Source organism: Sinohyriopsis cumingii, chromosome 13, assembly GCF_028554795.1.
Source record: "Sinohyriopsis cumingii isolate HCF-2022 chromosome 13, ASM2855479v2, whole genome shotgun sequence".
NCBI lineage: Eukaryota > Metazoa > Mollusca > Bivalvia > Unionida > Unionidae > Sinohyriopsis > Sinohyriopsis cumingii.
The window spans coordinates 80,452,172-80,475,647 of record NC_142973.1 but is presented as its reverse complement, the minus strand read 5'-3'; the positions used below and the strand labels follow the sequence as shown (position 1 = coordinate 80,475,647).

The 23,476-nt window shown below is 37.4% G+C and overlaps 1 protein-coding gene across 4 annotated transcripts in view; it reads left to right on the top strand.

Moving 5' to 3' along the window:
- Positions 1-23,476, top strand: part of LOC149785889 (uncharacterized) — a 243,980-nt gene that overhangs the window by 11,228 nt on the left and 209,276 nt on the right. For 3 of the 4 annotated variants that reach the window (XM_089979881.1, XM_089979883.1, XM_089979880.1), the window contains exons 3-8: positions 5,417-5,749; positions 12,899-13,459; positions 16,881-17,114; positions 20,816-21,053; positions 22,230-22,348; positions 23,063-23,275. In XM_089979881.1, coding sequence (XP_089836007.1) covers positions 5,417-5,749; positions 12,899-13,459; positions 16,881-17,114; positions 20,816-21,053; positions 22,230-22,348; positions 23,063-23,275 — 1,698 coding nt within the window. The remainder of the gene's footprint in view (positions 1-5,416; positions 5,750-12,898; positions 13,460-16,880; positions 17,115-20,815; positions 21,054-22,229; positions 22,349-23,062; positions 23,276-23,476) is intronic. The other variant, XM_089979882.1, reaches the window with a different exon arrangement.

The following is a 23,476-nucleotide window of genomic DNA, read 5'->3' as shown; positions in this document are numbered from 1 at the left end:
TAGCACAATGTCATGATTGCGTATGTCATTGACCCTGTTATGGCAGTGATAGCACAATATCATGATTGTGTATGCCATTGACCCTGATAAGGAAGTGATAGCACAATATCATGGTTGTGTATGTCATTGACCCTGATAAGGAAGTGATAGCACAATATCATGGTTGTGTATGTCATTGACCCTGATAAGGAAGTGATAGCACAATATCATGATTGTGTAAGTCATTGACCCTATTATGGCAGTGATAGCACAATATCATGATTGTGTATGTCATTGACCCTGATAAGAAGTGATAGCACAATATCATGGTTGTGTATGTCATTGACCCTGATAAGGAAGTGATAGCACAATATCATGGTTGTGCATGTCATTGACCCTGATAAGGAAGTGATAGCACAATATCATGGTTGTGTATGTCATTGACCCTGACAAGGAAGTGATAGCACAATATCATGGTTGTGTATGTCATTGACCCTGTTATGGCAGTGATAGCACAATGTCATGATTGTGTATGTCATTGACCCTGATAAGGAAGTAATAGCACAATATCATGATTGTGTATGTCATTGACCCTGATAAGAAGTGATAGCACAATATCATGGTTGTGTATGCGATTGACCCTGATAAGGAAGTGATAGCACAATATCATGGTTGTGTATGCGATTGATCCTGATAAGGAAGTGATAGCACAATATCATGGTTGTGTATGTTATTGACCCTATTATGGCAGTGATAGCACAATATCATGAGTAGTAATAGGAGCTGTATACGGACAATGTAAAATCCCGTCATAAAGGTCGTGGGGCTGTATACGGACAAGATTTATACGGACAATGGAAAATCCAGTCAAAAAGTTCGTGGGGTTGTTGTTACGTATATCTGATTTGATTCCTTTTTATTTAAATATAATTGTCAGTTTTAAATTTTTGTATACTATTATATGCTATTATAATGTAAATTTATTCACTGGAGATGATATTTTTCCAGAAAATCAGTTGACCTGTATCATTCTTTCGTAAACACCAGGTGTTGATCTAATTCCTGACCTTGTTTCAGAATTTGTAGCAACATTCTTAAACAAGTTCTATTTTATTTGAAAATGATTGGTTTTTGTCAGGGTCATATTTGGTGTTCGTGACATAAACACGATCACGTGAACCCCCTCCCCTTCGGTTTCGTAATTCCGGTTTTTCCATTACTGTGCATTTGTTAGTTTTAATAGAGATGCGTAGAGAGTGATTTCTGAGTTTTGAGCTTTTTACACTGATGTCAAGTTATTTTGTTGTAGCCAGAATTTGAGTTATAATTTTCTTCAGATCCGTCAGATTTCAAAAGGATTCATTCTTTTTTCTCTGGAAATATTTTGAAGAGTGCTCACACAGAAATTTTGGAAAGACATTGCTTACAAATTTAATTTGGAATTCCAGCACCGGAGTGTCATTATTTGTATTTCTACAGTGAACTGTAGATAAGCACAGTATTGACTACAGCATACGTCATCGTCATCCATCTTGGATTTTCCATCAGGATTCGAACTTGAAAGTATTAGAACATTTATTACTAGAACTTTTGCAATTTTATTCGTGGATTATTCTTAGATTATTTTTGGATTTGATTCTTGAAACCGTAAGTACTTCTCTTTTTTTAATTTTTACAGAATTTTTCCAGGGAAATAAACTATTTGTTAAATTTTAAAAGGCTTGTTGTTTTCACTCTTTTGTGTTACTGTTTATTCGAGCCTAAACACGTAACACTATATACGGAGAAGATCTATACGGACATAAGATTGGAACTATATACGGACAAAAGGTTGAAATTATATAGGGACAATAGGAATGGAACAGGTGAGGTTACGTCATGATACTGAAGATTGGTAACAATGTAGCAAGGGCTTGACCTCAATCGGGCCAAACAGCGGGGAAAAAACCTAGAACGATTGGCAGGACATAGACATATATAACACATACAACATACAGACATAGATTGATGAACATCAATCAATCATACCTAAAATATAAAATCGACTTAAAGTTTTTTAGGCAAGAAAGCAAATCTTTTCGAGGCGTATGAGTGGCCCTGAAAAGGGCTTTGGGTTCTTCTTCTTTTTTCTCCACTGTTTCCACCATCTCCTCACTTTCTCAATGATTCCTTTCTTCTTCATCTTTTCATCGTCTGGTATCCAGTAAGGTTGTCCCATCAATCTAAATTTACCTCACATTCATCCAGTTTGGGTTTATTTTTTCAAACTATATATATAAATTCCAACAAGTTTAATCATGAAAATGAAGCTGAAGATATGTCGCAAGATTCAGTTAGAAACACTTAGTAAATATCAGCTTTAGTTTCAGAACTGCTCACGCACGGAAGTACGTAACTAAAATCCCGACTGTGACTGACTGCCCCCTCCCCCTGCAAAAAATCCTGCGGGCGCCCGTGTTTCAAGGTACCGCTGTATAACCCGTTTTATAATATGTTTTAGTATAACACTGTCATGGGCGCTCGCAGGATTTTGTGCAGGGGGGTGGGGTGGGGTCAGTCAATCACGGCCGGGAGAGTTAGATGCGTAGTTATGTGCGTGAGCAGTATGAAACTAAAGCTAATATTTACTAAGCGTTTTCAATAGAATCTTGTGACATATTTTCAGCTTCATTTGCATGATTAAACTTGTAGAATATATATATATATATATATATATATATATATATATATATATATATATATATATATATATATATATATATATATATTTGCCGTATGATGGGGGGAGTCATGTGACCCCCTTGACCTATGCTGCGGGCGCCATTGACACAGTTCCTTCGTATCAGAGATGCGTACCCTTGGGTTTTGACGTGTGGAATTTAAAAAAGACCCATTTTGACGCGTGGAAATTTTGATCACACATTAGAATTGGTATGTTTGGACATCAAATTATAATCAACTTTCAGAACTGGAGCATATGACACAGGGGCTCGTATCATTGCTTACAATTGACATGTCATACATGTACTATATAATGACTAGTTATTATATGGTACATTTATGACAGGTCAATTGTAAGCAACGATACGAGCCCTTGTGGTTGTCAAGGTGTAGACCAACTTGAATAATTGTATTCGCAATTGATTTGGTTCATTTGGCGGAATGTTTAAAACTTCAGAATCATCTATGACTTCACGGGATTCATTTCTGAAAAAAAATGTCAGTTTGATTGCGCTTTAAATTATAATCAGTTAGACAAAATGGGAATATATGGCGTCTCGCGAAGTCAGTTTTAAGTGTGGGATTATGTTTTATTGACGGTTAATTTGCTTCAGTCGGCAAAACGTTTAAAACCTCGAGCTAAAACGTTAATGGATCATTCAGAAGAAAAAAAAAATTGAATGGAAACGGTGCATACATCTGAACTTTTAAAGCATAACGGCGCAAAGAAGTATATTTTCTTTTCTGTCTTAGGTTCGGGAACGACCTGTCACTGATGAATTTTCCGAACCTCAGACTCCAAAGAAACAGAAAGATAGTGTGAGCTCTGAGGTGAAGGAGAGTCAATCTCTGAAATTAGCTAGAAAAGTTAAGAACGAGTGAAAACATGAACTGACAATTCACCATTGTACATCCTTGATATCCGAATAATATATGACCTTGCTAGTAGTATGGGTATATGCATATAAAATGATTTCATCAGATCAAAAAAGAATATGTTGAGAAGTGGTAAATACAATTAAGTGTAAAATAATCCACTGTCCGTCTCATATACAAAATAGACACACAGCAAGACATAGAAAGAGAAGCACTTTTACAAAATTCAGAGTGAATGTTTCTTAGAAAATACTAAAAGTATCTCATTATTCAGCACGAGACAAGAAATCTTGAATATTATACAGTTATGGGCTCGTGACGTCAAAAAAATTTACTCACGAGATTTCAGTATTGACTCTTGAGATTTTAATTTGGACTCTTGAGAATTTGGAGTCAAGGGTCAACTGACTCTTCACTTTTGAAATCTACTGAGAACTTTGCAGGATAGAGCACCTCATTAAAGGCTTTAATAATACACTTCAATATAAGAAAGTCCCTCACTAATTGTCCGGAACTATAAGATACACGAGTACAACACAGACCTTTTACAAGGTGGATATGGCCAAGGATTCCATTACACTGAATGTAGAGTGGTTAGAATTTACGTTGTTCAAGACAGGCACTTAAAACACCTGTGTTACTAAACTTAGGAGAAACATAATATTAAAAGCAAAAGAAATACTCACTGTACATACTTGATGAAAATATTAAATATTTTTAGTTTGCTTCAGTAAAATTGTTAAATAATTTATTTCTGAAGAAAGTGGTTACTTGGAAAATGGGGTTATGGTACCATCCCAAGATGTGACAAATCTCAAGATGTAAGCCCCCTATTCATAATTTTTTTACAGGAAGAAATATGAAATAAACTTGCTTACCTTTATTAGCAATTTGTCTATGTATATGTACCTCCATGGAGTATTAATTTGCAAATGACTGAACTAAAAATGGAGGGAGTTTCACTCACTTCATAAATCTTGCTAAAAATGCATGGAACTTCACTCATTGTGAACAGATTATAATGTGAAATTATAGCATGATTCTGGTTTATTCAGGATAACTGAATAGCATATATAAATAGACACAACAACTGTCCAAAAGTCAGGAAAATGCTATAGCAAAAAAGCTTTACATTGTTCTGGACAGAAAAATGACACAAGTTGATACTGTACTCACAATCCAAAAGCAAAACAAATGAATTGGAAATGACAATGTCAGTTGGTAAATGTGCACAGAGATCTTTGCTTATCTGTATATATGCTTAAATTACAGTAAATAGGGTAATATTTAGCCTGGTATACACCCAACCATCCCCAGTGTGGACCCAGGTAATGTACCTCCATATAAGATGACCTGATTTATAACAAGGTACCACACATAAATATATTTAGGTACAGTATGAATAAATGTATGTTTGAGAACAGTGTATATTTTCCAATTTTTTTTTGCTGATAATTGGAAACTTTTTTCTGGAATAGCTGTGCTGTCATTTAATAAGACATGGTACTACCAGCAGCAGTCAAAGGTAGAGGGTATGGATGGGCCAGTTGCCCCAGGTGTCAGAGGTATTGGGGTACAAAAACCACAGGTGCTATGCCACTGGGTAGAACACATAATTACATTGATATATCACTGAAATATGAAAATAGTTACTTTTCAAATTCTTTAACAGATAATTGGACCATGTTTGCTGAAATTGCTGTCATTTAATATATGATGGATAGTTGATTGTTTTCAGTGGCAGAGTTCTCTACATACTGTTTTTTTTCTTCTTGTCAATATTCCTTGCTATTGAAGATCAGCATCTCTAATTATATATTATATGATACATTCTCAACAGTGGATGGAGGATGGGGACAATGGGGATTGTTTTCTACTTGTTCCAAAAGTTGTGGAGGAGGCACACACCAGCGATCACGTGTTTGTGATGACCCAAGACCAGCTAATGGTGGGAAACCATGCAATGGATCAGCTACAGAGACTAGTGCCTGCAATACACAGCCATGCCCAACCACCACCACCACCACAACAACTACCACCGCAAGGCCAACTACAACTACCACCACAAGGCCAACTACAACTACCACCACAAGGCCAACAACAACTACCACAAGGCCAACAACAACTACCACAAGGCCAACAACTACTCTTCCAACCACAACAGTTGATCCTGGTATGTACAGTGCATGCTTACTTTAGTCAAAGGGTTAGTACTAGAAATCAACAAAGTTCTTAATAGATAGAGCACTCAGAATTGAAGTTCTTACCATTTTCATTCTTTATTTTCCATAATTAATCCTTCACTTAAGTACTTGATTTGCAGTTTTAAAACAAAACACCAGTAGAAGCAAAGGTCCAAAAAGAAATAGTAAGTTTTACAATGTAATTTCAGACCTGAAGAAAATCTGCACATCTGGATTATCAGTCTGCATATCCACAATTAGGTTCAAAGAAATACATATAATTTAGTCAACAGTGTTTTGATGACAATTTCAGTTAAATGTATTAAAGACTGAACGCTTAGGCATAATACATCTATAGTGCATTAGTTTGTCATCTGTCAACCCTTTTATTCAGCCTGTTATTACAATACAAAATTACACAGATTGGTTTAAGGGCAAATATTCTTATTTTACCTTTTTTAGGCTGGAGTATGTGTAGAAATTCCGTTTGTTCGACCATACATATGTCGATCACAACCTCATTAGTACAATTACTAATGTAGTTTTTGACGGAATGTTGGTAAATTCTAAGGTCATCACCAGAAGATGTGCATATCATTAATGGATTATCATGAATTTGGTAAATTTGAAGGTGAATTGATATGTATTTGGCCCTTTTTGCAATTCCAGAATTCTATTTCCTTTTTCCATACAGTTGTTACATTTGAATATTTGTATAAGTACTTGCTTTACTTACAGTGGAATATATTTACAATATTTCTCATTCAGTATCACACCACTGTTTGGCGTACACCATGGCACATAGTGTGGTATGTTACCCTCCATGACATTTTTGGCTGGAGGAACCATTCAAGATGGAGACTACCACATCAGTAAGGAATGCTATAAGACAAAATGACTGTGCAGTCTACATATGATGCAAAGTGGACAATCTTTTGCAATTGTTGCAGTAGAAAATTTGTCAATTCTAGCTGTTCCTCTTTGAATGCAGTGGCTGATTTTCTTCAGTTGCTACTATCAAGAGCTATAGGGTAGCCCTATCCAACTCACTAATTTATTTTGAAAAGCTTGGCCATTGATACAGACTCTCACATAGCAGACTTGATCAGGTATTTCAGGCTGCAAAGACTGGTGTCTGGCTCACTAATGCCTAGATGGAATCTCTCTTGCATCTTATGGTTCCCAACTCAAACCTTCATAAACCATCGCATGAAGCATCCTTCTAGTACCTTATCCTCAAGATTGTGCTGTGCTCACCAACTAAAAGCCCCCATGAACCATTGGGTGAACCTTCCTTCTAGAACCTTACCCTCAAGACTGTGGTCACCAACTAAAAAAAAACCATGATCCATTCGGTGAAGCTTCCTTCTAGAACCTTACCTTCAAGACTGTGTTTACCAACTAACCCCCCCCCCATTGGGTGAAGCTACCTTCTAGAACCTTACCCTCCAGACTGTGGTCACCAACTAAACACCCATGAACCATTGGGTGAAGCTTCCTTCTAGAACCTTACCTTCAAGACTGTGTTTGCCAACTAACTAACCCCTCCCAACATGAACCATTGAGTGAAGCTTCCTTCTAGAACCTTACCCTCAAGACTGTGGTTACCAACTAAAACCACCCATGAACCATTGGGTCAAGCTTCCTTCCAGAACTTTACCCTCAAGACTGTGTTTGCCAACTAACCCCCCCAATGAACCATTGGGTGAAGCTTCCTTCGAGAACCTTACCCTCAAGACTGTGTTTTCCAATTAAAAGCCCCCATGAACCATTGGGTGAATCTTCCTTTTAGAACCTTACCCTCAAGACTGTGTTTTCCAACTAAAACCCCCATGAACCATTGGGTGAAGCTTCCTTCTAGAACCTTACCCTGAAGACTGTGGTCGTCAACTAAAATCTCCCATGAACCACTGAGTGAAGCTTCCTTCTAGAACCTTACCCTCAAAACTGTGGTAGCCAACAACCCTCCCCCAAACCACTGAGTGAAGCTTCATCATAGAACCTAACCCCTTAAGACAGTGGTTTACAACTATCCATCTCCCTTGAACCACTGGTTGAAGCTTCCTTCTAGAATCTTACCCTCAATACTTTACAGCACAAAAATGACAAATCCAAACCTTTTAAAGCTATTTTTAAACAACCCCATCAAATGTACATGAGATATCTTCACGCCATAATATCCTCTATTCAGATTATAATGGTCTGACCCAAATACTACAGGTAAGTAACCTCAACTTAACATCCACATGTTTCAGGTTAAAGTTCAATACTAAATGATAATTTTGGTTTTTCCTTTCTCAATTTGGGTGAAAATTTTGAAATGGAAACAAAAAAATGCTGGCAGTTATATTGGCAGTTGATTAAATATATAATTTTAACTAGTTGTAATTATAATAATGTAATCTGGCTTCTATTGTTAGTTGCAATTAAGAACTATTTATACTTTCTGTGATGCTCATTTTAAGTCACATGACCAATATACATTGTCATGACCAAAGTTGACACATGAGCTTTAAGTTCATTAAGGCAACCTAAATTAATGAGATAACTACTGTTGATTAATGGTATGTTGTTTATGAAGGTAAGTAAGTCATGATTTATTTTTTCTGTAATTTATATACATGGTATACTTTTTTCATTATTTAATATCCCTATTTGGCCCTACTTTATCCCTACTTTCCCACAAAGGAAAGATTACTCTGTTGGTCCACAGTGACCCAGCTAGAGGAGGTACCTGCTCTCATAGCAAAGGGAATCTCTTTTCTGATGCAACTCACAGATTCTGCACCATTATGCTTGGTTCATCTCAAGTGATCACTCTAACAGGGCCAGTTTTTGAGCAGAATTGCCAACTGCATTGTCCATACTAGTAAGTGGTCAACTTCTGAAGTGTCCAATGCAAAGTGAAGAATCTTCATGGTTGTTGAAGTAAGAAATGTGTTGATCCTAGTTGTTCATCTTTAAGTGCAGTGGCAAACATTTCTTCTCTTCCTTCTTCAAGACATGGAATGTTTGGTCTCTGTCATTTAAATCTTTGGGGTAGCCCTGTCTAACATTCTCAGGTTCTCTAATGGCCCCTTCTACAGGATTCTGCAGATTATATCCCATGTTTCCAGTCTTAGCAAGAATTCTGAGCTGCATAGACTGGTATCACTGGAATTTCTTGTGCATTTTGATGTTCTTATCAAAACTCCTTACGAGCTTCCTTTGAAAACCTTTCACTTAAATCTGTCTTTCTGCACTCCTTAGCATGTGTATGTAACAGTGAGCTTGATGCCTTGTCTATAGAAAAGGGAGTTTATGATTCAATGGTAATTGTGAGTCTGTTTTTCTTCTTTTTAAACCTGGGTTTCTGCCTAAAAACCAGCTTTCTTTTGTATCTCCACTCCATATTGAGATCCACAGTGTCAGCTGTGGTTCTGTTTGGCTACATCAAACGGTAGCACAAAATGGTCAGTATCGTCATCTTATTCCTATTAAGAACTCTGTTCATATTTTGACACCCACCATCTCCAAGTTGATTGTCCTCATTATCAAGAGAGCTTGATAGTCTTTCATTGAGAGGGACTTTTCTTTCATGAGAATCAAGCCCATGAAGTCAATGGTATTGCCACTTTCTGGGCCTGTCTTAATCATTCTTGATTGGAGCATGTTATACCAAGTTGCAATATTGGTTATGTCACACATCACCTTTTCCAAGTTTTACTAGCACAGCAGAGTGAAGGCATTTTCTCATCAGACATGATAGTATCAGCACAAAAATGATTCAGCCTTCTGCCAGATTACAGTAGGAACACTCATATGATGGGGGTAGGTGTGCATTTTTTTTATACCAGTTTCTTGAGGCCATCAGGCCCCCCCCCCACTGGCAAACTCAACAGGGCAATAGTGACAGGTAATATATTACTGATATTCAGCTGTAGTTTTTGAAAGGGGTGTGGTGAAACTAATTTCAGTCATATAATACTTTCCCATCACTATTTCCGTCCAACCACGCTTCTCTGACATCCAGAGTAATATAGTCTAGGGCCAAGTGAAGGAGTAATCTGCATAGACTTGTGACATGGGAGTCAGACTGGGTTTTTGTTCTTTCTGGCATAGACTTGTGACATGGGAGTCAGACTGGGTTTTTGTTCTTTTTGGCATAGACTTGTTACATGGGAGTCAGACTGGGTTTTTATTCTCTCTGGCATAGACTTGTGACATGGGAGTCAGACTGGGTTTTTGTTCTTTTTGGCATAGACTTGTGACATGGGAGTCAGACTGTGTTTTTGTTCTTTTTGGCATAGACTTGTGACATGGGAGTTGGATTCGGTTTTTTGTTCTTTCTGGAAATAGTTCAAATATTGCACAGTCGAATTAAAATTAGGGTCAACCCCAAAAAACCAAGCCTCTACATTTCCAGTGCCAGTCATTCAGTCTAAAATAGATATAAGAAAGTATTCAAGCAGTTGGGTTGAGTATCATCAGAATTTATTTGGTCCAGAGTGAATGATGAGCAACATTTTCATATAGCTTGATTTTCTTTTAAATCTTGTTATGATAACAACAAAAAAGAAATATCCTTATATTTGGGTAAGCCTGATGTACACAAGGCAGACTCCTTACATTTGGGTAAGCCTGATGTACACAAGGCAGACTCCTTACATTTGGGTAAGCCTGATATACACAAGGCAGACTCCTTACATTTGGGTAAGCCTGATATACACAAGGCAGACTCCTTACATTTGGGTAAGCCTGAAATACACAAGGCAGACTCATTACATTTGGGTAAGCCTGAAATACACAAGGCAGACTCATTACATTTGGGTAAGCCTGATATACACAAGGCAGACTCCTTACATTTGGGTAAGCCTGAAATACACAAGGCAGACTCCTTACATTTGGGTAAGCCTGAAATACACAAGGCAGACTCATTACATTTGGGTAAGCCTGATGTACACAAGGCAGACTCCTTACATTTATGTAAGTCTGATGTACACAAGGCAGACTCCTTACATTTGGGTAAGCCTGATATACACAAGGCAGACTCCTTACATTTGGGTAAACCTGAAATACACAAGGCAGACTCATTACATTTGGGTAAGCCTGATGTACACAAGGCAGACTCCTTACATTTATGTAAGTCTGATGTACACAAGGCAGACTCCTTACATTTATGTAAGTCTGATGTACACAAGGCAGACTCCTTACATTTGGGTAAGCCTGATATACACAAGGCAGACTCCTTACATTTGAGTAAACCTGAAATACACAAGGCAGACTCATTACATTTAGGTAAGCCTGATGTACACAAGGCAGACTCCTTACATTTATGTAAGTCTGATGTACACAAGGCAGACTCCTTACATTTATGTAAGTCTGATGTACACAAGGCAGACTCCTTACATTTGGGTAAGCCTGATGTACACAAGGCAGACTCCTTACATTTATGTAAGTCTGATATACACAAGGCAGTCTCCTTACATTTAGGTAAGCCTGATGTACACAAGGCAGACTCCTTACATTTATGTAAGTCTGATGTACACAAGGCAGACTCCTTACATTTGGGTAAGCCTGATATACACAAGGCAGACTCCTTACATATGGGTAAGCTTGATGTACACTCTTTAGATTTGGGTTAGCTTGAGCTACATGAAAGAGATTCCTTACATTTTGGTACATGATGTACATGAGATAGACTCCCGAAATTTGTGTAAGCCTGATGTACACAAGATAGACTCCTTACATTTAGGTAAGCCTGATGTACACAAGATAGTCTCCTTACATTTAGGTAAGCCTGATGTACACAAGATAGTCTCCTTACATTTAGGTAAGCCTGATATAAACAAGATAGAAGTCTGATGTGCATGTCGAGACTCTTGCTAAATTTGGATCTTCTCAATCTTGCCACAATTCAGCAGTTAGGATGTTGGTGAATGTGGGCAGTTAACTTTTTTAATCCTGTCCACAAAATTCACTTTCTGCATTATATTCTCAGCAGGTGACAGTTCATTGGTAATGTTCTATGGTAGACATGCCAGTTGTAACCATACAACAATATAGCAATATACTAGTAAGACCACATGCACAAATATCTAGTTTATACAACTTATGTTATTCATTGACTACACAATTTTAAGGGAAACACAAAAATGAATTAATTAGAAGATGAAGGATACAGAGGCCCACCTTGAGATTGAGGCCCTCAGAGAGGCCACTGTCTTGGCACCCAAATAATATAATTTCCCCAATTTGTCCTTTTGACAAAAGGGCATGCCTTGTATAAGGCCAGATTTTCAGTGCAGAAGGGGTGACCTTGTAAAATGAGGTGGACCACTATAGAACATTAGAGTGATCAGTGTAGGAAAAGTCAGATTTGGAATTCAGCCCAAATTTGTTTCATTAGAGTAACTTTCACGATGCCCTACATTGAGAGGGACAAAATGTACATGTACTACTGTATATTTTACATAGTCACTAACGTGTTGTAGGAACTTAGGTGAAGGTCAGGTCTCAATTTTTTTCCTGTGTTTCCATTTGTTTCTTTTTCTTTATGTTTTTCAAAAACAGTTGATGGACACTATGTTTTAGTGGCTGTTTGACCATTGGCTGGGGGGTTTGGGTTGGATGGGTTCACTTGTTCTGTATACCAGGATTTATTACAGTTATCACTGGCTCATGGGTGGGTTCACCTTTTCTGTATACCACTGGATTTAACACTGGTATCCACCAACGCATGCAATTTTGACTTGAACAAATTTCAGTTTACACTATTTAATAATATTTTTTTTAATTTAATTCTTTTAGCTAAGACTAAAAAATAGTGATATTATTTATATAAAATAAAACAAAACAATTATGATTTTTAAACAGCTCAAATAAACTGTATTAAATTTAATTAAATTACTTATTTTTCAATGAAAATTCAAGGCAGTGAAACAACAAATTTTGATTTCAAGTTGCTAGACCCACACTGTTTGGAATACAACTATTATGTAAGTCGGGGTTTAGCTGTTCCTGTTTTTCCTCATCAGTATCACTTAGAAGCAACAATTAGATTTAAGAATACCTAACATTTTGAATGATGTTAGATAGCACTGAAGGAATACAGATCTAAGCATTTCTTCTGTCTTACCAACTGACTGTGTGTATTTCAGGGTGTGGAACCTTGCCTGCTGACATTGTGTTCCTTCTTGACTCTTCTGGCAGTGTGGGAACAACTAATTTCCAAAAAATGAGGGACTTTGTTACCAAATTTACCCAATCCTTTCCTCTTGGACCCAATGCTGTTCAGATTGGTGTGGTCACATTTTCTACCAATCCAACTAATGTATTTAACCTTAATACATACCAGAATAAAACTGCTATGTTGAACGCCATCAACAAAATCCCATATGACAGTGGTAACACGCGGACGGACCTGGCTTTGCAGTATGTGATGAGGAACAGTTTCACCAAACCTGCCGGTGACCGTGACAAAGTGGCCAACATCTTAATCGTGATGACTGATGGTCAGTCAACCAATCCTCCCCTCACCCTGGTAGAGACACAGAAACTCCACCAGTTGAATATCAAGGTCTTTGCAATCGGAATTGGGAGTGGCGTGGACAAAACCGAGCTTGGGCATATTGCTTCAGATGCACAACATGTCTTCACCGTTGATGATTTTAACTCATTAAAGCTTCTAAACGCAGAGCTGAGGAAGACCGCATGTGATGGTAAGGCCTGATTTGTATAGTCACATTAAATTAAAATTGCTGTTATGATATCACTTTGAGTAGACTTAAACAGTGTTCAGTGACTTGAAGTTTGATTCTGTTTTATATTTTACACTTCCAAGGTACATCAGCCTGAGGGAAAAATAGTGGGAAGAAATAAACTTGAAAACCAATGTCCAAAATGTAGTTATTTATTTTTACATTTTTCTTCAGAAAATTATTTTGGGATTTTAAATATTCTGGAAGAAATAATGCCTTGGAAATCATTCCATACTTTAAGATCAAATATTGTGATTTTGTTGCAAAATATTTTATCTGTTATACTTTTGTTGCCAGAATTGCACTCAGTATTTTGAAAATAAATTTATAATCTTCTATAGTCTATTTGCTGCACCTCGAGTGACCAAAGAATTAAAAGTAGACCTTGACTGACCATAAAATTAAATATGTATCTTGACTTATCATAACATTCAAAATATACCTTGACTGACCATAAAATTAAAAATATATCTTGACTTACCATTCATTAAAAAGAGACCTTGACTGACCATAAATTAAAATGTACCTTGGCTGACCATACATTAAAAATAGAGCTAGGCTGACCATAAAATTAAAAATGTATCTTGAATTATCATAACATTAAAAATATATCTTGACTGACTATAAAATTAAAATGTACCTTGACTGGATATTTATCTCAACTGTTAAAGTGTTGAATAAGGTGTGGATATTTATTTCAATTGGTAAAGTGTTGCATAAGGTGTGGATATTTATTTCAATTGGTAAAGTGTTGATTAAGGTGTGGATATTTATTTCAATTGGTAAAGTGTTGAATAAGATGTGGATATTTATTTCAATTGGTAAAGTGGTAAATATGATCTGGATATTTATTTCAGTTGGTAAAGTGTTGCATAAGGTGTGGAAATTTATTTCAGTTGGTAAAGTGTTGAATAAGGTGTGGATATTTATTTCAATTGGTGAAGTGTTGATTAAGGCCCAGATATATCCCAAAGATACTCTTGTGCATCTCCGTGTGGATTAGGTATGTGCAACTTCCTCCAGGGCATTGGCTGGATAGACGATTTATGAAGCCACACACAGTAATGTACTTAAGCAGATAAAACCAAGTCACAGGCTGAATATGGCCCGCAGGCACAGCCCTAGGATGTGCAGGGCCCAAGGCAGCAAGCGATGAGTGCAAGGCTTCAAGCAAAAAAATTGCATTGCGGAGTAGATTTCCTAAAAGCGTGGGGGCCAAGTCAGTTGCCTCATTGGGGGGACAGGACTGATAGACTGAGTGGTAAATATGCACATTTCATGACTGTGGAGCTAGGACTGGTGGACTGAGTGGTAAATATACACATTTCATGACTGTGGAGCCAGGACTGGTGGACTGAATGGTAAATATACATATTTCATGACTGTAGAGCCAGGACTGGTGGACTGAATGGTAAATATACATATTTCATGACTGTAGAGCCAGGACTGGTGGATTGAATGGTAAATATACATATTTCATGACTGTGGAGCCAGGACTTGTGGTGGTAAATATACATACTTCATGACTGTGGAGCCAGGACTTCTGGTGGTAAATATACATATTTCATGACTGTGGAGCCAGGACTGGTGGACTGAATGGTAAATATACATATTTCATGACTGTAGAGCCAGGACTTGTGGTGGTAAATATACATACTTCATGACTGTGGAGCCAGGACTTGTGGTGGTAAATATACATATTTCATGACTGTGGAGCCAGGACTTGTGGTGGTAAATATACATATTTCATGACTGTGGAGCCAGGACTGGTGGACTGAATGGTAAATATACATATTTCATGACTGTGGAGCCAGGACTGGTGGACTGAATGGTAAATATACATATTTCATGACTGTGGAGCCAGGACTGGTGGACTGAATGTAAATATGAATGACTATGAGGCTTAAGATTGGTAGACTGAATGTTAAGTAAACATATTTTGTGACTGGGGTGAGGGGACAGGACTGGTGGACTCATGATAAATATGAATGGCTATGAGACTAGATTGGTAGACTGAATGGTGAAAGTTTCATGGCTGTGGGGCTAGGGATGGGTAGGCATAATGGTGAATATGAAGGAAGTTGGTTGTGATCAAGGTGTGCAATACTGTCCTGTCATGGGAGCCAGTAAAGACCATCTTGATCTTCGGTTAATGATTACTCTTTACCACAGAGTCAGTAGTCCTTGGTGTTATGTAACAACATTCATACGTAAATATATATGTAATACTTGATTTCCTCATAATTTCCAGTTTCATGTCTCCAATGCAAGCATTCGAGGCATCTTGATTTTGTCCTGTCCAGCCATACTTATTTGTCCATCAATACAGAGAACCTTATTTGCATGATATTTTGAAGAAAAAAAAATGACAATGTAGATCAGTGGTTCCCAAAGTGAGTGGTACCACCCCCAGGGTGGCGGTGGGATTACTGAGGGTGGGTGGTAATACTGAAGAATACTTCTTATGGGGTACGGTATGTAATGTGCTTCCAGATCATGGTCCATCCTGCTTGCAGTTGGAAATAACTTATGCTTGTGTATCTATGGTAAATATCAGAATGTTTCAGGGAGATAGGATACTTGTGAATGTCATAGTTTGGGTCAGGTACATATCATATTGCATGAATATCAGAGTGTGTCAGGAAGATAATGTTGTTGTTGTTGTTTGTTGTAGGGTTTAATGCCATTTTTCAGCACACGATAGGCTATACATGTCGGCCAGTATTAATGGTAGAGGAAGAACCTGTGAAATCCACGGAAAGAACCACCGACCCTCGAGAAGCTACTGGCAAGCTTTCTCACATACCCACATTGGCCGAATCCAAGACACGAACCCACGCAGACAGAGGTGAGATGGCAGTGGTTCATAACTGAAAGTGCTTTAGACCACTCGGCTACTCAGGGCCCCATCAGGGATATAACATATGCATGAATGTCATAGTGGAGTAGTGGGGGTCATGGAGATAACGTTTGAACTTGCATTTTCTTTCTCAGACATGTATGTACACAAGCAAGAGAAAAAGATGATCTTGTATGATTGCCCATCCCAAAATAAATTTCTGAAACTTGTAAAATATATTTTTTATCTTTTGTGAGCCTTGGCAAGCACAAGAAGTAAAATATTCAATGAGTTTTGGAAATTTGATTTGAAATGAGCACAAATGTAAGATTTCTTATTTTATTTGATTGCAGATGATAAATGACTTTGAAATACATTCAGAAGCCTAGGTTAATTATTATGCCGTTCCTTTGCATAACTTTGTGGCATTGTTATCTTTTGTAATATCAGGATGTGTTATTACTTATTATGACATGGGTATATTAATGTCCATAGCAGTAGTCATGTGATCAATGTCTTAATGAGATGCATGCTTTCTTTCAGTGGATGGTCAGTGGGGAAATTGGGGCTCCTACTCACCATGTACCCGCTCTTGTGGCAGTGGCACACAGTTCCGACAGCGTGCCTGTGACAATCCTCCTCCTGCCAATGGTGGCAAACCATGTAATGGATCAGCTCGGGAGGATCATCAGTGTAGTACCCAGCCATGCCCTACCACACCTCCACCCACTACTCCCCCACCTACCACAACACCCGTTGCCACAACGTTGGCTCCAGGTATTAAAGTTTGAAGAGGGGAGGTCAAAGAAAGTTATTGTTTTTACATAATTCAGAGGAAAAAAGCTTACTCATACCCTGTAAATTATATTAAAATACTGATATTTCTCTAAGTCAAAGCAAGTTTTTGGAATGATCTTGTGTCTCCATGCATGCAATTTCTGTCATGTGTCAATAAATGCTATTATTTTTCATAAGTCTTTGACCTGCCATGAATAAATTAGCACTTCCCCCAACATCTGCTCTCTCTTTAAAGATAAATAAAATCATGTGACACCTGCAATGTAAGAGCCGTTGTGCCCACTCCAAATCATATTTCACTTTGCACTAACAGGAAGCTATAAGTATACTGAGTACAGAATTAAATTTCCAAACTTGTGGTTGGTATTTTGTTGAATAATAAACTTACTGTGTATTAGATTGTTTGTACTGTTTATTAAATTGTTGATACAATTTTTCTAGAGCAGCTGGCTTTACTAGCACTGCTCAGGTCAGGTTATGCAAGCCTTTGCACAGACAGACTTGTGGCTACCAACAAGGGCTGTATACCGTCACTCAAACCATCTCACTCTGAGATGTCAGACTTTGTTCGATTTAACATTGTTGGTACTGGTGCTAACGTGGATGTATCATCCAATGAAAATGAACAAAGCAAGCTACCAAAGTCAGGTCAGTTAATGAAAGGCACTTGTAAAGGCAGATAACTCTTCCAGGCACTATAGTGTATGGCCTATCATTTAGCAAGGTCGGCTTAAGCTTAGCATCTCAATAAAGGTCAGAACGACCAATCTTTATTGAATTTAATAAATTGAACCCTGGAAATACAGCACCTTTGTGTGTGTTGGGTATTTGCCAAAACAATTGATGGTGCATGGGTTATACATGCTGTTATAAAGAGTGATACTTGTGACATGGAAATTTATAACCTGACAGGACTCCAGTTAGAATTTGACCATGAACAAATGGGTCTGGAGATATTAAAATAAAAGCAATGAAATGGAACCTCAATATTAACCCATAGGTCTAGGGGTATTAAACACAGAAAAGCAGTTAAATGGAATGCCAATATTAACCCATAGGTCTAGGGGTATTAAACACAAAAAAAGCAGTGAAATAGAACCCCAGTATCAACCCATAGGTCTAGGAGTATTAAACAAAAAGCAGTGAAATAGAACCCCAGTATCAACCCATAGGTCTAGGAGTATTAAACAAAAAGCAGTGAAATAGAACCCCAGTATCAACCCATAGGTCTAGGAGTATTAAACAAACAGCAGTAAAACAGAACCCCAGTATTAACCCATAGGTCTAGGAGTATTAAACAAAAAGCAGTGAAATAGAATCCCAGTATTATCCCATAGGTCTAGGGGTATTAAACAAAAAGCAGTGAAATAGAACCCCAGTATCAACCCATAGGTCTAGGGGTATTAAACAAACAGCAGTGAAATGGAACCCCAATATTAACCCATTGGTCTGGGAGTATTAAACGAACAGCAGTGACATGGAACCACAGTGTTAGCCCATAGATCTTGGGGTATTAAACAAAAAGCAATGAAATGTAATTCAATATTAACCCATAGGTCTGGGGATATTAAACAAAAGCAGTGAAATGTAACTCATTGTTAACCCATAGGTCTGGGGGGTGTTAAACAAAAAGCAGTAAAATGTAATCCAGTGTTTACTGATAGGTCTGGGGGGTATTAAACAAAAAAGGCAATGCAATGGAACCCCAATATTAACTTATAGGTCTGGGGGGTATTAAACAAAAAGCAGTGCAGTGTAATCCAGTGTTAACCCATATTTCTGGGATATTAAACAAAAAGCAATAAAATGGAACCCCATATTGACCCATGGGTCTGGAGGGTATGGACCCTAATATGAACCCATAGGTCTGGGGGATATAGACCCCAATATAAACCCATAGGACTTTGGGGTATAGACCCCAATATTGACCCATAGGTCTGGGGTTATGGACCCCAATATAAATCCATAGGTGTTGGGGTGTATGGACCCAGTATAGATGCATAGGTGGGGGGTCATAGACCCCAATATTGACCCATAGGTGTGGGGGTTATGGACCCCAATGTTACTCCATAGGTGGGTGGGGGTATTAAACAAAAGCATACACTGCTGCCAAAAACTTGGTGACATTGAACAGTTTCTTGTTGATTATCTTGCAAAAACACGCAAGTTGTAACCTCACTGGAAAAGTAAATAAAGAAATAATACAATACAGGTCTTCATTTCTGGTGAGATGATCATGCACAAGATTTCACTGGCATTCACACAACAAGCACTACAGGGTTTTGGTTTGGCCCTAACAGGCATTACAGGGTCTTGGCTTGGCCCCAACAGGCATCACAGTTGTAAAAGGCTCAACAGATTTTACTCCTAAAATAATTCCAAACAATATGACCACATAAATGTAACTTGTTGGTCACTATCTGCTAATTGTACTATATGGCCACATAAATCTAACTTGTTAGTCACTATCTGCTAATTGGATTATATGGTCACATAAATGTAACTTGTTGGTCACTATCTGCTAATTGTACTATATGACCACATAAGTCTAACTTGTTAGCCACTATCTGCTAATTGTACTATATGGTCACATAAATGTAACTTGTTAGCCACTATCTGCTAATTGGATGATATGGCCACATAAATCTAACTTGTTAGTCACTATCTGCTAATTGTACTATATGACCACATAAATCTAACTTGTTAGCCACTATCTGCTAATTGGATGATATGACCACATAAGTCTAACTTGTTAGTCACTATCTGCTAATTGTATATTACAAAAGAATTACAAAACTGAATGTTAGAAAATTTGAAACCAAAACAGAATACCAGAATGCATCACAAATTCTACTGAACAAAAGATTTCTTTATAAATTAAAGTAGATGAAATGTTGTGGAAGGAACTATGTAAAGGATGTTTGCTTCAAATGAGTTTCACCCACAAGGTGAAGCATTCTTTATTCACTAATAGCAAGCAAATTTTCTTTTTAATTTATTCTCATATGTATTGGCTAGCAAGGTGTCCTGTATAACAGATTGAAATAGCAGATTTCTTACTAAGTCCCACATAATGTCCATGGTTTACATTTTTTGTTCTGCTGTTAGCTCAACATGATATAAGTATTCAGAGACAGCTTACACAGAAATAGTCCATTGTCAGGTTATGTAAGCTTGGTGAGTGATATCATGCTTGGACTTGGGCGTGTAGTGTTAGAATACATTTCTTACAAACACAAATCTGGTTGTCATTGTAATGTAAAATTTTTAAAGTAATTTTAATTTAATTGCTTACATTTGAAAATAGTTACCTCTAGATTTGCTTGTATTATAGTTGACTACTTTTGGCTAGAAGAAGAAAAGTATGCCACAGATAGGTCTTTTCTGGTCAGTGACCTATATAAAGTATTAGTGTTGATAGCATCTCTGATTGTTTATTGTCTGAAGTATTTCCTGTGATGGGCCAAGAGTTCCTCTTCCTTGTATTTAGTTCTTGAAAATGATATGGGTTGGGAATGGGTAAGCCTACCATCAGATAAAGCTTTCTTAAATGAAAAATAGGAATGTGCTTGTAATCATGCATGGGTTGATAATGAGAGAGCCAAGGACAGATTTTCCTATTTGTACCACCAAGCAATCCAAAGGCTGCTACCTTTCAATGCTTGTATTACTATCATCAGGTTGCAATGGTACCAACCCAGCAGACATTCTGTTTATACTTGATGCCTCTGGAAGTGTTGGCCCTCAGAATTTCCGCAGGATGCTAGACTTTGTGACAGCCACAGTGAACAGTTTCCCAGTCAGTCCTACAGAAACCCAGGTTGGCATGGTAACATATGACAGCAGGACATACCCTGTCTTCCATCTCAACAAATATACCAACAAGGTTGACATTAACACTGCGATTTTTGGCACTAGGTAAAGACACTTGGACTATTATATAAGTGCAGATGTGCTAATCATGAATGTGTCTGATACTTTGTTACTGTTTTATTTATCAAATTTATATCTATGGAGGGCACATTCACCTTTCTGTTAATTCTATCCTGTCTTTTCACTTCATTTTATATCACATATACTGCAACATTTCTTGTACATTGTGTTGTAGTTGGCTGTATTTTCATGGGTTGTATTATAGTTGGTTGTGTTTTAGTGGGTTGTATTATTATTTATACTCACAATATAAGCCCATTTGTATATAAACCATCTCTCTAAAACTGAATAGGTAAAAGCATTAAAAAGTGCAAGACCAGCATATAAGCTGACCAATACATCCAAGATGATGTCACAAGATGGATGAAGTAAGTTTTAAATGCATTTATTTCAGCAAACCACATTGCTCAAATCATCAAACCTAATGAAAATGGATGTGCAAACATTAATTTATATGTTGAAATATTTCTGATTTGTGATAGATTATTCAGATGAGCACTTTTTTCTGTTGGATGATAAACTTCTAACAAATTTTTTTTAAAGTTTAGCCTGCATATAAGCTGACCCCTCCTTCTTCCAGGCTTTTCCCCCTTAATTATTCGGCTTATACATGAGTATGTATGGTATATTGGGTTGTGTTCTTGTGGGTTGTGTTATTTTGAGCTATTATAAAGGGTTGTATTATAGTGGGTTGTATTATAATGTACTGTGATATAGTGGGTTGTGTTATTTTGGCTGTTTTTAGTTGGTTATTTTCTAATGGGTTGTGCTATATTGGGCTGTGTGTTATGTAGGTTGTGTTATTGTGGGCTGTATTATAATGGATTTTTCTGTGCATATGTTCCAGACTTGATACTTTGATTTTGAGAGTTACTTAATTTTTTAGTGTTAAGCCTGATTTTTTTACATCATGTTGGTAATACTGTATATATTGTACATAACAGCCGGAAGGCCTCAACATAGATTAGTTCTGTGGCTAAGTTACCTTCTCTAAATAAAGTCTTTATTGTTATTATTATTATTATTATTCATTCACTGTCCAGTGAGGGACCACTTTATTCAGGATCATTTTGCTGGTTAAAAAGAGAAAATTGCACACAAGTATTCCAAAGTACTAACAGAATCTAGTTTAATTGTCTTGCATCCATTATCTATGTTTAGGTACACAGCTGGAACAACAAATACAGCAGATGCCATTAAGTATGCCCGGGAGACAGCTTTCACAACCCAGAATGGGGCACGAAGCAATGCAGCCAAGATTGCTATTGTTATCACTGATGGTGAGAAAATGAACATTTGTTGACCATTATTTGTTTTCCTGTTTGCCTTTACCAATATAATGACCCATCCAGCCTTTACATCTCTTTTTCAGTCTTCGGATATTATCTCATAATGCTTTACAAACACATTTCTAATGAACCTGCAGCATTCATTTACAGCATCATAATAAAACATAGATCTCCATAACCTTTGTAAAGTGACAGTTGAGAGGCACCCTTCTTTGTTTTGCAAATTCATGATAATGAGTGACCAAGTTTGCAGTAACTGAAATGATGAGTTTCATATCAGACAGTCACAGTGTCCTGGTCTTGAATTAATACAACTCCAGAGAGAGAATGAGAATTCACTTGAAACTCTGAGGTCCAGAGTTTGCAGTCTGGAAGTTTTGTTCCTTGTTCAAAGCTTTTGCTTTATTGGAATGATCGAAAGAATCTGGAAGCCCATGTTAAATTAAGTATCCCAAAGAAGGCACTTGAATACAAAATTGTAAGCTTCTAGTCCAGCCTTTACCTTACTATGCCAATTATTATCCACAGAAACAGTAAAGAATTCCTAATATATGGTAGCCCTCGCAGCCACTTGATATCAAGATAGCCCAGACGTAGCCCTCGCAGCCACCTGATATCAAGATAGCCCAGACCCAACACATTCTGCTAGCTCATGAATTCCAGGCTAAAGATTTGTTGTAAAATGTGTTTTTCTTTTATCGTTAGGTGAATCTGATAATTCCCAAGCAACACTTAGTGAAGCCCAGAAACTGCGAGATACTGGTGTGACTATCTTTTCAATTGGAGTAGGCAGTGGACCTACAATGTCAGAATTGAATGCCATTGCTACTGATCCCGACTCTACCCATGTGTTCCAGGTCACCAACTTTGACAAGCTGAATCTGATCAAAAGCACTCTGGCACAGAAAACCTGTGATGGTATGTGACACTTTAGCATTTATTGTTAAAAACCTGTGATGGTATGTGAAACTTTTGCATGTATTGTTAAAAACCTGTGATGGTATGTCCACCTTTTGCATGTATTGTTAAAAGAGTAGTTTCGGTCAATTACATTTTGATATTTCATGCAAAAGTTGACCTGCCTTGTAGATAACAAAAACAGAGATGTGAAGTATTATT